The 15,320-nt window shown below is 40.4% G+C and overlaps 2 protein-coding genes across 6 annotated transcripts in view; one reads left to right on the top strand and one right to left on the bottom strand.

Annotated features, from left to right (window-relative positions):
• sulf1 (sulfatase 1) overlaps nt 1–5,901 on the top strand; it is a 109,879-nt gene extending 103,978 nt beyond the window's left edge. For 4 of the 5 annotated variants that reach the window (XM_047349753.1, XM_047349751.1, XM_047349752.1 and 1 more), the window contains one exon: nt 3,024–5,901. In XM_047349753.1, the coding sequence (XP_047205709.1) occupies nt 3,024–3,925 (902 nt within the window). In that variant the 3' untranslated portion in view covers nt 3,926–5,901. The remainder of the gene's footprint in view (nt 1–3,023) is intronic. The other variant, XM_047349755.1, reaches the window with a different exon arrangement.
• Nucleotides 5,902–9,756: 3,855 nt separating this feature from the next.
• The window catches only part of LOC124858255 (solute carrier organic anion transporter family member 5A1), a 50,765-nt gene continuing 45,201 nt past the window's right edge, over nt 9,757–15,320 (bottom strand). The window contains exons 8-11 of the mRNA XM_047350201.1: nt 13,641–13,800; nt 13,219–13,460; nt 13,071–13,135; nt 9,757–11,163 (exon numbers count right to left, since the gene is read on the bottom strand). Of these exons, the coding sequence (XP_047206157.1) occupies nt 10,706–11,163; nt 13,071–13,135; nt 13,219–13,460; nt 13,641–13,800 (925 nt within the window). The 3' untranslated portion in view covers nt 9,757–10,705. The remainder of the gene's footprint in view (nt 11,164–13,070; nt 13,136–13,218; nt 13,461–13,640; nt 13,801–15,320) is intronic.

The raw sequence follows: 15,320 nt of genomic DNA, 5'->3' as shown, positions 1-15,320 counted from the left end.
TTCCAGCCAGGTACTGAAACAGGATGCGACCTGTGCAAATAAGTGAGAGCTATTGGTAATAACGACAACCCAGCCACAAAGTGGTGGGCTATGTAAAAGCACTGAGCGGGCTCAACGGATGCTGAGGTACAGAAGTCGCCGAATGTCTGCAGAGTCAATAGCTACAGACTTTCGAACTTCATGTGAGGTTGAGATTAACTCAAGAACAGTGCATAAAGAGCTCATAGAATTTCACCAAGTGAAATGCAAAACACTGCAGTGATGTAAGGCATGCCGACACTGGACTCTAGAGAAGTGAAGATGTATTCTCCGGATGAATTATGTCTCTTTGTCTGGCAATCCATTGGATGAGTCTGGGTTTGGGTCCTCTGTTCCAGCAGGACCAGTTATTGCTTTAACATACCAAGACATTTTGTTGTGGGAATTGTGTGGTGGTGATGGCACTTCCCTGTTTCTACTTTGTGCACAACAGTGTACGAATCAAGGTCCATAAAGAAATAGATGAGAGAGTTTGGTGTGGAAGAGCTTGACTGGCCTGCACAGAGTCCTAAACTCAGTCAGATAGGACACCTTTGGGATGAATTAGAGCAGAGACTGCGAGGCAGACCTTGTTGTTCAACATTGGTATCTGATCTCACAAAGACACTTCTAGGTATATGGTCAACAGTCTCATGAACACACTTGTGGAAAGCCTTCCCAGAAGACTTAAAGGCTTTATGGCGGCTAAGGGTGGGACGGCATCCTATTAAAAACTATGGATTAACAATTGATTGTCGCTCTAGTTGGTGTTAAGAGGGCAAAGAGAGGGGGAGACATTTGGCAAAGGTCGCCTGGTCCGGGACTTGAACCCGGGACAGTCGCATTGAGGAATATAGCCTTTGCACATGGTCACGCGCTTAACCCCTACACCAACAGCACCACACCGAGTGGATAAATTTCATGATCAAATCAATCCAATACAAACAATCATAATGACAGGTTCTGATTCAGCTACATAATCAAAACTTCATTTTAGTGATAGTACAATCCAGTCAAATTTAGTTTATAATCCCTGTTGGTTACAAGTGGTCGTTTAGCCTCCTGGAAAATGTTGAAATGCAGCATTTTGACAATCTCAGTTTAGGTCGATTTCTACATTTTCTAGAATATAGTGACATAGATTGCGGTTTCTGTAATTCTAGCTGCATTCATCATATTTCTTGCTAAAAAAAAAAAGGTGAATGCAGTTTAAAATGTCAAGTCTTTAATCAAATTATCTTTGTTTTGAAATAGTAAACACCCTGTTTTTAACAGCAATTGCTGTCACTTCTGCTCCTAATACAAATAAATTGTGATTTCTCACATCAGGATAGCTAAAAGATACATATTTTGGATTTTGCTCTTATATTTTATAATATAATTCTTAAAGAGATATCAGAACTGACAAAAATCAGCCTTATCGATAGGTGAAAACTTATCGATAGATATAGGAGGTGGGAAATCGGTCATACAATTCTGCTCAGTGCATCTCTAGTAACATCACACTCCAAGCAGCAGTAATTCATGTTTACTCGTAGCATATAGCAGATGTAGAATTGAATCATTTCTGCATTTTTACCCTTCTGACACCTGCTTACCAGGCGACAGCAGCACCGAAAGTGGTCAAAGAGGAGAACGAGCCTTTCCTTTCTGTGAGTCTCTCAGTTTAAGTCCAACCATCGTTTCCTGCTGTACGGAAAAGCCGATTACACAGAGACGGCAATCTTGAGGGGCACTAATGCAGATTTTCTTTTTTCAAATGCACACAACCATCTTTTTGCAGTTATTTGCTTTTGCAGCAGTTTCTTTCTTTTTTCTTTTGATGTTTTTTTTTACTTTATTTCCTTTTCTGGGAATACACTGTTCAGCAGCTTTTTTTCTTATCTTCCTTGTTTTATTGCAGGTATCCTTGCTTTGTATCTCATTTTAATGCAGACCTGTCTTTAACTATGCCATAATATTCAGTGCCAGGTATTCATGCCTCTTGAACCCTTTCACATTCTGTCATTTTACAACCTGAAACATCAATGTATTTTAATGGGATTTTATGTGATGTACCAAAGTAGCACACATAGAAGTTGAAACTAGATGAGAAGTGGTTTTCTTTTTTTTTGCTAAATAAAAACCTAAAATGATGCGGCATGCATTTGAGTCAATATTTAGTTGAATCACCTTTCCTGCCAACACTGTTGCAAGTATTTGGTGACATATATGTCTCTACCAGATTTGCACATCTAGAGTGTTTTTGCCCATTCTTCTTCCCAAAACAGTTAAAGCTCAGTCAGATTAGAATGAATATGCTTTGATCTAAAGCCTCCAATGTAACTCTAGCTGTATGTTTTGGGTCATTGTTCCCACACCATGATGCTGCCACCATCGATTTGCACAATGGGGATGATATAATTAGAGGAATCGATTTCTTGACACTAAGAGTGGTGACATTTGAAGGCACTTGGCTGCACTGGATTTTATTTAGAGCCATCGGGCGTTTAGAGTTAAGGGGGCTTAACACTAATAATACCAAACTTTAGTTGTAAAAATGTACTCTTTTCCTTCCACTTTACAATTGTGTGCTACTTTGTGCAGATCTATCACATTAAATCCAAATAAAAAAGTGTTTTTATGGTTGTAACATGAAAAAATGTGAATAAGTTAAAGGGGTGTGGATTTTTTTGTGAAGCACTTTATTTACTGTGGAGCTTAGGGTCTTGGTCTTTGATGGATTATTAAATATCTATTTTGCCAGTGTTTCAAATTTGAATTACCTAAAAGAGCAGCATGTTTGCACTATATGTGGCTTGAGCTTAGTGTAAATGGTGTCTTTATCTTGTTCTGCTTTGAAGTAAGCTTGTTGCTTGGTGCCACAAACCCTCTGCCGTTGGCTGCCGTAGTCAGAACCTGAAGCCAGGCATGACTGCATGTTGTCTGAATATACCTGAAGAAAAGCATGTCCTCTTTTCTACTCCTGGTCCCTGAAAGTCTTCTTTTTTTGCTTGTTTTGGCAGCACACAGCCAGTATGGGAAGGACGACAGGGTTAAGCTGCCCAACTTGACAGATGAGGAGGTGAACTGGCAGGAACTGGAGGATTTGTATAGCATAAACGAAAGCCTATATGAATGTAGGCCTGACTACAGACCCAGCCCAGACAACTGGGCCAACTTCCAGAAGGATGTTGATAAAATGTTTGCACTGCGACACGTTTTAAATCAATTCAACCAAACCCGAAAGCTTAACAACGCCACCCTGCCAGAGCTGGGCTCTGGGGCCGGGGGTGGAAGTCTTGAAGAGGGCAGCGGAGAAGAGCTGGCCTCTACCAGCGACGTCTGGCCGGTTCTGGCTCCAGACACTCCACTCGCCACCCCCGATCCCAGCAGAAAGCCACCTGCACCTTCAAAACCAGAAGAGAAACTGAAATCTGTTGTAAACGACCTTCCTGAAAGCCTTGTGAACAGACTCAAAGAATCTGTTTTGTCATCGTTGGGTCCACGCAAAGCCAGGGTCATCCCGAGTGACGTCTGGGCGCGGCAGCTGGAGGAGCTGGAGGAAGAAATGTTTAGCGGGAATGGACCAACTGAGCTGGAGACACGACATGATAACCTCATGCGTACTCACAACAGCCTGCATGCCCAGGTAGACCCCAACCAGCAGGTTCTGGGCCCCAGTCTGGACCCGGAAGATGAGGACATTTTCCAGGCTCAAGGCTATCTTCCTCTCTCGCCACAGACTCTGAGGCCAAACGTGCAGAGCAGCACCACAAGAAGCCCAACCATCACCTCCCCCACACAGACTAGCACAGCTCAGACTGTCGTGGTGGTCCTAAAAGCCCCGCCCCAGTCCCCCCTGCCACTAAGCTTGGACCATGAGGGCAGCGGCTCTGTGACTGAGCCCTCCAATAAGACCCTCTGAGGCAGACGGCTGGTCTGGTAAACCTGCCCAAGATCTACTACAGACACTAGTTAGAAGATGAGCTGTGGAGGAGGAATGGCGAGCAGTGCTGCCTCAGTCAAGCCAGATTTATACAATAAGTCATAAAGTTAATATTTTTTTACTGGTGCCAACATTTATTAGTCAACAGTGTTACTAATAAATGTGTGTATGATAAATATATATAAAAAGCCTTAATGCAGCCAAACTGAAGTTGGTATTAAAGATGATTATTTCCATACAGAAAGGCTGAACATTGTTTATAAATATTTAATTTTTTTTTCTTCTAGAAAAACAGTGGGTGGTGAAACCATCTCAGCAGCTGATTAGATGATTACAGAGTTATTCCGCGGTCTTCTGCCCGGTCGCAGGCCTCTCTGAGAACTTTGTTTGCCCACATCATGGCTCAACTCACTGATATAGAAATTTGTTTCCATTATGACTTCATAATTCAGGAATCAAAACAAAATTGGACAACAACAAAGGGATGGTAGTTGATTTTTGGATGTTTGCTGCTAGCATTTTTCTCCTTCAGCGTGGCAATAATTTCAGTTTAGACAATCATGAAAGTATTTACTTTAGACTATCTTCGTGTAGTACCTCTGGAGTTTGCACTCTATGATAATTCACACATTTATTTTGTTGATGTGGCTAATCACAAGAAAATGCTTAAATAATCGCCGAGGGGTGGAAAATGTTCACTGATGTTTTTTCACTGATTACTGATGAAGTTCTTATCCAGAGTTACAACCCCCCCCCCCCCCACACACACACACATTTACTGGCACTCCTGGGTAAAAGGTGTAAACATACCTTAAAATAAATTAATACATAACTGCAGTAGCATCATCTCAAACAAAAAATGTTAGGGAAAAAACAAATGTTTATTTGTAGTATCATTTAATTTAACACACACGATGGCCCCCGTTTTTGTCAGAGGCCACCAAGTTTAGTTTTAAAATGCGTTAGAATTTCAGAGTTCATGATGCCGTGCCCTCTAACGAGGTTCCCAAGGCCTTTGGAAGAGAAACAGGCCCACAGCATCACAGGTCCTACATTGTGTCTAACAGTGGTCATTAGGGTGGTTTCCCACATATTTTTGCTTTGTTTTATCTAAACACGCCCCTATGGTTTTTTGTTGAAAAGCTCGATTTGTGTCTCATCTGACCAAAGCACACAGTTCCTGTTAAGGTCCCAGTAGTATTTAAGAAATTTGACATGTTTATGTTTGTAATGGTAGCTCAGGGAAGGCTTCTTCCTGGCATGACTCTTAAACAAAGGGTCTGCATGGTGAGAGCATTTAATGGCTGTTTTGCAGACATGGTGACCCCAAGAGGCCGTGTTTGTGGTGAGCTTTGGAATTTTTTTTTCACCTCCATTACCATCAACAAGATAATCTCATCCAGCCTTCTTTTCGAGTTTGTTTTTCATTTCCTAAATTATTGTAGTAGCTATTTTCTTGTAGCCGTTTCCTGACTTACAATTCTGACTTACTTGAATGACATGTTTTCTTGTCTTTTTGTGGTTAAGAAAATTGGTCTCTTATCTTTAAAAAGTGTATAAATGAAAGTGTCATTCACAAATCTTATAGGAATTGTTCGTGGTTTAGAATTTCTTTCACACTGATATTTAAACTAAAGGTTAGATTTTTCTATGTTTTCCTATAAAAGATGAATTTATTTTAAAGCCTTTTACACATTTTTACCAGGGGTGGTGATAAATGTTAAGGTGGCTTTACATGTGCAAATGGGAACATTTAAACTGTGCTCTTTTATATGATAGTATATTTTGGTTCTAAAGCGAATTATTGGAAACCCACTGAATGTCTGAGATGTATTTTAGCTTGAATCTTATTCCATAAAACGTCTCATTCTGCCTTCTTTACTTTCCTTATTGACCAATTGTGGTTTCAAGAAAGCCATGACACTTTTGCCAAAATAAACAGTTTTAACTTGAAACTCTGCCTCATCAGTTTTATTAGCTGCACACTATAAGTCCAAACAAACTGATTTTCTTCTTTTTGTTCTTAGGTTTAATGACTATGATCAAGTATTAAAGGCATTTGTAAACCAAGCGTTCACAAACATCAATTAGACTTCTGCTGCTGATGGGAAGAAAGCAACTTTCAGAATACAGCTTCAGGTTTTTGTCCAGAAAATTCAACCTTCCGTCAAAACGCTGAAGAGGGGACGATGCATTAAAGTCATGGTCAAGGCTCTAGGGTCGGCATGAAGAATGGTGTGCAGGTAGTCCAGATGTTTATTCAGACAGCAGGACACTGAAGTCGAAGGAAGTCAGACATCAGTGCAAACATTGAACTGTGTGACATGATTTTCTACCCTTCTTCTTTTGCTTCTTTGGTTGGCGTTGCCTCGTTGTTTCACAGCCAAGCTTTACATTACCTGGGGAAAAAACTTCAAATTACGCTCAAATTTAGAGGTTAGAAGTAGAGTAGAAAATCTGAAATCACTGATATAGGACTGGCATTTCCAATATTTTACCAGCTCTCAGTAACAGGTAAAACTCTTAGTCAATATTAATGTTCTCTTAATGACTCTTTATTTGGATAATACTGTTCAGTGTTTTTTTTTTTTTTTTCCGTTTTGTTTTTTGGCTTCATCTAAGTTTTAAGTACAATGTCATGGATTAATTTATTGATACAGTTCTAACTATAAGTGAGCTCTATAATATGCTTGCTTTTATTATTTACACAATGATCATGTATGAATACTTTTCAAGGAAGTGACCAACAATAATACTAAAATGAGCCTTAGTGATATTTACCTGACAGAATACAATCACCCAGACCAATGCCAGTCAAATCCTTATTTTGTTTTAGAGAACAATAAATATGAAAATACAATGATTGTTTAAAGCACTACATTCCTTAAAATAAATAGTATGAAATGAATTCTGGTTTTTAAAATATAATTAACTTTTTTTATTAGTCAAACGGAACCCAATCACTACTGCCTTTTTGCGTTTACATTTCAGTTCCAGGAACATAAAACTAGAAATTTAAATAGACCATGAATTGAGTTATTCCTGGCATTTGTTGGATATTTCAATCCCATGTAGGTAGAGCTGGGGTGTTTTTTTCTTTGGGGGGGGGGGGGGATTTATGTGATAGACCAAGACAAAGGAGCACATCATTGAAAAGGAAACGCATACGTCGTTTTCAGGGGAAAGAAAATATAAAAATAATTACTCTTTGACTGACCATGAGCTATTCTAAAGATTGGATGGAGAGAAATGTTCAAGTTTTGCCACAGATTTAGGTCTGGACATTGACTAGGCCATTCAAACTAATGAATTGTCTTTGATCTAAACCACTCTATTGCTATATATTTAGGATCTTCATCCTGCATGAACTGTTGCAGCTTCTAAAAGATTTTGTTCCAGCATTGCACTGTACAGGTCCTTCTCAAAATATTAGCATTTTGTGATAAAGTTCATTATTTTCCATAATGTCATGATGAAAATTTAACATTCATATATTTTAGATTCATTGCACACTAACTGAAATATTTCAGGTCTTTTATTGTCTTAATACGGATGATTTTGACATACAGCTCATGAAAACCCAAAATCCCTATCTCGCAAAATTAGCATATCATTAAAAGGGTCTCTAAACGAGCTATGAACCTAATCATCTGAATCAACGAGTTAACTCTAAACACCTGCAAAAGATTCCTGAGGCCTTTAAAACTCCCAGCTTGGTTCATCACTCAAAACCCCAATCATGGGTAAGACTGCCGACCTGACTGCTGTCCAGAAGGCCACTATTGACACCCTCAAGCAAGAGGGTAAGACACAGAAAGAAATTTCTGAACGAATAGGCTGTTCCCAGAGTGCTGTATCAAGGCACCTCAGTGGGAAGTCTGTGGGAAGGAAAAAGTGTGGCAGAAAACGCTGCACAACGAGAAGAGGTGACCGGACCCTGAGGAAGATTGTGGAGAAGGGCCGATTCCAGACCTTGGGGGACCTGCGGAAGCAGTGGACTGAGTCTGGAGTAGAAACATCCAGAGCCACCGTGCACAGGCGTGTGCAGGAAATGGGCTACAGGTGCCGCATTCCCCAGACCTGGGCTACAGAGAAGCAGCACTGGACTGTTGCTCAGTGGTCCAAAGTACTTTTTTCGGATGAAAGCAAATTCTGCATGTCATTCGGAAATCAAGGTGCCAGAGTCTGGAGGAAGACTGGGGAGAAGGAAATGCCAAAATGCCAGAAGTCCAGTGTCAAGTACCCACAGTCAGTGATGGTCTGGGGTGCCGTGTCAGCTGCTGGTGTTGGTCCACTGTGTTTTATCAAGGGCAGGGTCAATGCAGCTAGCTATCAGGAGATTTTGGAGCACTTCATGCTTCCATCTGCTGAAAAGCTTTATGGAGATGAAGATTTCATTTTTCAGCACGACCTGGCACCTGCTCACAGTGCCAAAACCACTGGTAAATGGTTTACTGACCATGGTATCACTGTGCTCAATTGGCCTGCCAACCCTCCTGACCTGAACCCCATAGAGAATCTGTGGGATATTGTGAAGAGAACGTTGAGAGACTCAAGACCCAACACTCTGGATGAGCTAAAGGCCGCTATCGAAACATCCTGGGCCTCCATAAGACCTCAGCAGTGCCACAGGCTGATTGCCTCCATGCCACGCCGCATTGAAGCAGTCATTTCTGCCAAAGGATTCCCGACCAAGTATTGAGTGCATAACTGTACATGATTATTTGAAGGTTGACGTTTTTTGTATTAAAAACACTTTTCTTTTATTGGTCGGATGAAATATGCTAATTTTGTGAGATAGAAATTTTGGGTTTTCATGAGCTGTATGCCAAAATCATCCGTATTAAGACAATAAAAGACCTGAAATATTTCAGTTAGTGTGCAATGAATCTAAAATATATGAATGTTAAATTTTCATCATGACATTATGGAAAATAATGAACTTTATCACAATATGCTAATATTTTGAGAAGGACCTGTATTTAGCTCCATCCATCTCATCAACTCTGACCACCTTCCCTGTCCCTACTGACAAAAAGCATCCCCCCAGCCTTATGATGCCACCACATTTTACCATAGGGGTTTTTTGTTCAGAGCTATGTGCAGGCAGATTTCTTTAGTGCACGACTAATGGGGTCCTGTAAACAGATTCTCCCACATGAGCAGTGGATCTCAGAAACTTCTTCAGAGTTACCATGGGCCTCTTGGCTGCTTCTTTGATTAATGCCCTCCTTACTCAGTCTGTCAGTTGATATAAAGCACCGCATCTCATTTGGTTTGCAGTTGTACATTTCTTTCCCTTTTCGTATAATGTATTAAACTGAGCTCTGAGATGTTCAAAGATTGGGATATTGTTTCATAATCTAACTCAGCTTTAATCTTCTCCACACCTTCTCCCTGACCTGTTGTGTTCTTCAGTCTTCACGATGCTGTTTGTTCGCTAACAAGCCTCTTCACTAGGAAGCTAGATTTCTAATGAGAACACACAGGAGGACTATTTTTTTCTGTTTGTGGAGGCAGTGGGTTGTGCTGCATTTTATTTAGGGGTAGAGTAAAGTTGTCTATATATGGGGGTTTTTTATTTGTAAAAAAGAAAAAAACACATATTTACCTTTCACTTCCCAATGATGCACAGCTTTTTCTTCTCCCATTATGCAAAACTCAACAAAGTTTCCCATTGTAACAAGATATGTGAAAAAAGTTCCAGGGGGTAGCAGGACAAGCCCAATGCTAAAATTGTTACTTTTCCTGCAAAATAAAAATCTCATCATTTTGTTTTCTTCAAATAAAGTCTTTGTAAAATTGGACAGTTTAGGTTAGAGAAATTTTTAATTTTGAACAGCTTTTTGCAACCATGATTTCTCAAACATACAGAAAATTCTGAAAACGTCAACATTCACTGGATCTTTACAAAAAACCTTTTGTCCACTAGATGGCACCAAACAACCAACGACTGAATCCTTCCTCTCTGGATATTTAGGGTCATGCTCTGCTGCGCAATATCTTTTAAAAGTCTAGACAGCTAAATAACTATGTACATCTAATGACCGCTGGAATGGAGGCGCTTTTATAAATACAAACCCAAAAATGATGCCACTTTTTCCAGACCTGCTTTCACATCTTCAGGATTTTACAGTAGCTTTAGCACATTTTCAGAAAAAATTTTTTACTTTAGTTTTCTGCTTGGATAATATCATTTAGTGACTTATTATTGGTGCTTATCTGCTTTAAGCTACATGATTAAGATGGTGAAGGCGATCTTTTGATTTCGCTAATATTAACCCTGACAGCCAGATTTGTGTACTGGACTGGCCGTAACAGCCTGAGAGGCACTGTTAAGGAAACAAAAAACAGAAATAATCTGAGAGAACTGTGAACCACCAAGACAAGACAGGCTCAAGTCCAGAAGAAACATCTCTGGAAAAACAACAAGGTGTGTGAAGGTGGATTGAGAGGAAAGGAGCAATATGTAGATTTTTGCATAGTACAGAGTGTTTGTTGTGCTTTAGACGCAGTGTTGATGACTCTTCTGTATGTACAGAGGTTATAATGCCCTGTCTGTTAACAGTAGCACCAGTTAAATGTTCTTACATCGCCCATCCAGTGTGGCTGCAGCTGATGATATGCTCAGTTTCTCCCAAGAATCGATGACCAGCCCTTTAGGTACGGTGGGCGCACTTGTCAGTACAGAATAAAGCAGACGCCGTGTTGTGCAGAAAAACAAACAAGAAGGCACATGTCACGACGAACAAAACCCCTTCAGACGTGGGCCGAGCCTCTGTGGTGGTGCGGCAGCAAGATTGGAGGAGGTATTGCTTTGAGCCCGTTGCCCGGGCAGCTCAGGCTGCTGTGGCCGCGGTCGAGCAGCATTCCCACCGGCGCGTCGGGCCGAGGCAGGATGAACACAGGACAGGAGCGGGTGCGGGCATGGCTCTTCCGGCCGCCGACGTGGCAGACGAGCTCACTGACCGTGCCCAGAGGAGGCAGGTGCTGGTGCCAGCGCTCGGCTTGCGCCTCCTTGTGCTTGATCGAGTACCAGGTGAGGAAGATGAAGATGAAGCCGACGAACTTGAGGCTGGCAGCCAGGCCGAAGTAGACGAAGCGGAACGAGGTAACATCATACTCCCAGCAGGATCCGTGGACGCCGCAGTCCTGCTGCCACAGCATGCAGGTGGTGTCAATCACAGCACCAAAATAGATGGGCGTGGGTATATAGGCTGAGAAAGGAGAGAGGCTTAGGTTAATGACTTATTCCAGTTTCATACCGAGACTGATCTAAACTTGAACATAGTCTCAACCCCCCCTCCCCCCGCACACACACTTGAACAGCATTTCTTTTCATCATATACAGCCTAGAATCTGTCATTGAATTAATTGAACATCTGTGTGACTAATATCCCCAGCTGATCATATTTAATAGATATGTAGAACGAATTCATGCCAGTTTGTCCACATTTGGCCAGTTGGATGGACTCTAGTGTCCACACCTGATGGAGATTTTTAGTGGATGAGATGCTAAAAGCTCACAAAGTGATGAAGACATGGTGGTGTAGTAATAAAAGACAAAAGTTAGAACCATAATTAATATTGACATCGCAATTTTCTGTAATACTGTTGCAATTGCATATTCTGATATAGTGCAGCCCTACGATAAAGTTACTGTGACTCTAATGTGAAGCAGCACTCCAGTTTTAACCACACGGTGGCACCATTTAGTCTGCCTGAAGTCATGTACCGTGCTGGTCACTCTTACTGGCACTCCTGGTATTGCCGCAATGTAATCAACAACCCAAAAAAATGCAACTTTAAAGTTGAGCACATTTATTCAGTCCAAGTTAAAAAAATATTGTTTTCTACTGTCACATGAATCATTTATATTTTCAAGGAGAGTTTAAGTTTAGAGTTACAAGGATCTTCTAATTAGTAAAACATGACTTTCTGTTTGGCTGGAGTATAACCCTGATGTTTCACAGAGGCTCATTTCTAGGCATCATCAGGCTGGCTTACTGTTGGTGAACAACAAAGAGGGTCATGTTGAGGGTCACCAAGTTTTCATTACAACCATTAGATGCTATCTATATGCCAACTGCTTTTTTAGGAGTGGTGTCAGACCAAAAAAAATAACAATTCAGTCCTACCATCACAAAAACAAACATGCAACTTTAAATGGAACTCTGACTGTAACGTACTGTGGAGAATCTGTGATGATGTGGGCCTATTTTCCTTCCATAGGCTCTGGGTGCATTGTACTCTCTAAAATGCCAGGAGATCTGGTTGTGCAAAGAGGAGTAGTCAAAGGTCCTTCTCTCTGTATGAAATGTTATAGAGTGAAATGTTGTAGAAGAAGCCCCTAAAAAGGAGCTATACCAGCTTGGGGGGCAATAAGTGATTATGTTAAAAACCTTTTATATTCTTTACACAGGATTTTTCTCCACTGACTAAATGCACTCAAATGTTCCGTTTCTTTAAATGTTTCAGGTTAAAATGATGCTGTTGCAATAAAATATGCAATAATTTAAGATTAATTAATTACACAGCTTTACCAGTTGTGTAGGTCAGTTAAAAAATAAGGTAAACTAATAGAGGCATACTGCCAGAATATGAATTAATACATCTAAAAGGTCTTGCAAGGCTGATGTTTAGTAAAATAAAAGAGACTTCATAAAAAAAAGAGACCTGCACATCATGACTTTCAATTGCTCAGTTTCCAAAATGATAATCTATTTCTGTATTTATGCAATGCATGATCACTGAAATCTAAATGCCCCCAGCATTCATATCGTGCAGCGGTCTAAATGACATGATGTGGCAGCTTTATCTTCACATGGTAATCGGAGACATGCTGCAGCAGAATTCCTTCACCCTGAGGGCTTTTCTACATCTACCAACACAAAGGGTCACATAGGTTTAGTACAAAGCTGCATTCCTGCTCTCTAACACTGCAGGCTGTCAGCCAGCTATAGAATGAAAGTATGCAGAAAACGATGTTTAGACTATCCTCTTACAGCACCTCAGTGGGCTGTTTAGTGGAATAATGCATCATTTCCCTAAAAGATTCTGTCTTTTGTAATGCAAAACACAATATGTGTTAGCTGGAAAATAAGAGGAGGTTTTGGTAACATACCAAGAGTTCGAAGCAAAACAAACTGCATCCCAAGAGCAAAAGGCCTCTCCTGTTCATCAACGGACCTGCAGGAAAGAGCAGCAGGATGTAAAGACAGGAAGTTTCATCCCAGATGATCAAACAACCATTGCCACGGACGGCATCTCACCTGAGCGTAACAATGATTGCTGAGGGCTGGGCACAGGCGGTGATGAGTGTGACAATGAAGAGGAAGATGAGGAATGGGATGAGCGTGTTACAGGTCCGGTCGCACTTCCCCGACATGGCGTAGCCGTTCTCATTCAGGTATGTTTTGACGATGACCAGCTGAAGCTGGTTGACCTGGCTACCGGAGGACGGAGTGATGACCTGTCGGCTCTGAACACAGCCACAGTCCGTGTAGTTTCTAATCTGAGGTCAGACAATAAAATCCAGACTTTTTAAATGAGAGCTAAAACTTTCAAAGTCTGAGAGTACTGTTGGCTAAACATGAAAAATTTAAACATCAGTTTTTATTAGACATTGTTGTGAAATCACTGCAGTGATTTTTCGTTTGTACCACTCTGATAGTAAAGATGGAGAGGCCCTCACCCCAGTGCTGTCATTGCCGACAGTGCTGCATCCAGCCAGGCAGGGGTTGAAGTAGGTGATGCCGTCGGAGCCGCAGACCGGAGCGTATTCATGGATCCTGCAACCACAGTTTACGTTGCAGCTGCCTGTCAGGTTCCTGTGGGTCATGGTCAGCGTCGGACTGCAGAGACAAAAAGGAACAACAATAAATCATACTTGCAGGACTGGATAGTGCAGAAGGTTAATAGTATTCCTGGCACACAAAACATAACATGTAGGTAGCTTTTTAAAACAACTATTTTCTGTGATGTTTGAGAATTCATTCAGGGTGTGAAAAAGTGAGAGAGAATTGGACTTTTAACAGGTAACGGGAATCCTAAACGTATTACAACCAAATTGCTCTTTTTAATCCTTTTGAGTCTTTTATTGGAACACACAGGATTTGCAAATGATCTGTGTTCCCCCTTTCCTAGCTTTGTTACATGGTTGAAGAGCAGAGAGGGGGGAGACGGCATACAATATATTTGCCAGCTCTTTGGGCAGCGTGGGAACAGTTTCTCTAAGTGAAACAGGACGTTGGTTTAGTCTAAACCAGACGCAGCGAAGTGAGGACCGGGTTTTCTCTGGTAAGCTTTCCGCTGAGCAATGCGGAACAGGCAAGGACAGAAATTAAAAACACAAGAAAAATATCACTGAAACATTTCTAAACTTATTACATACAATAATTAATGTTTCTGACATTTTACAAGATGCGAAATGTTATATGTTGCCAATATTTTAATTATTAACAGCATTTCAGAGTATGAAATTATGGGTAATATATTGAGAGGAATGACAAAAATCACTCAGACAAGAAAAAATAGCTAAAGAGGCAACTCCTAAAACTACTAAAAGAAGTAGTAAGAAATTAACTGAGTATAACTGAGTAATAAAGGATCCCAGAATAATCAACTAAATAAATGTTTTGTAAATGTTTTTGTTTCCTTCATGTTGACAGTAAAGTAACAAAAATGAGTATTTATGAAGATAAACAACCAACTAAAAAATCTAAACTAACAAATGTAACAAGCTATAGTGTAGTTGAGTGAAAATACTTCTCTACAAATTGCTTAAGTAATAAGTATCTTAATAATAAATATCTATAAGTAAACAAAGAACTAATAAATATTTCAAAAGTAAAAAAAAAAATCTAAAGATTAGGTAAAATGTGACTGAAGTATATAGAAAATCTAATGTAAAATCTAAAATGTAAAGAGTAAAAAGGTTATTAAAAAAGAAAATGAGTGATCAAATATCTAACACATTAAACCAAAGTAACTTCATAACTAAACAAATGTTTCAAAAATCAATGAAGTACAAAAGGTACTTTGCAATGAAAAGGGTTCTAAATAAAATTGTACCTAAAACTCAGCTAATTAAAAACCGTTAGAAAGTTGCTGGATAATAAACAGAGGTAGTAAACAGGGAGCCAGGAGAGCAGCTGTCTCCATCTTCTTAAATTACTGCAGGCAGTGAAGAGAGAAAACACTCGGCAACAGGAAAGGAACAGGTCTACCTGCAACAAAGGTCTCATCAACAGAGGTTTGGTCTGCTGCAGCTTTTAATAGCGCCTCCCAACACATAACCATGTCTAACTGCTGCGGACACTGTTCACTGAGTGAAAACAACTGTTTAAGAATGTTATATAACCCTACATGCTTG

Source organism: Girardinichthys multiradiatus, chromosome 21, assembly GCF_021462225.1.
Source record: "Girardinichthys multiradiatus isolate DD_20200921_A chromosome 21, DD_fGirMul_XY1, whole genome shotgun sequence".
Classification (NCBI taxonomy): domain Eukaryota; kingdom Metazoa; phylum Chordata; class Actinopteri; order Cyprinodontiformes; family Goodeidae; genus Girardinichthys; species Girardinichthys multiradiatus.
This window is presented reverse-complemented; position numbering and strand designations above follow the sequence as displayed.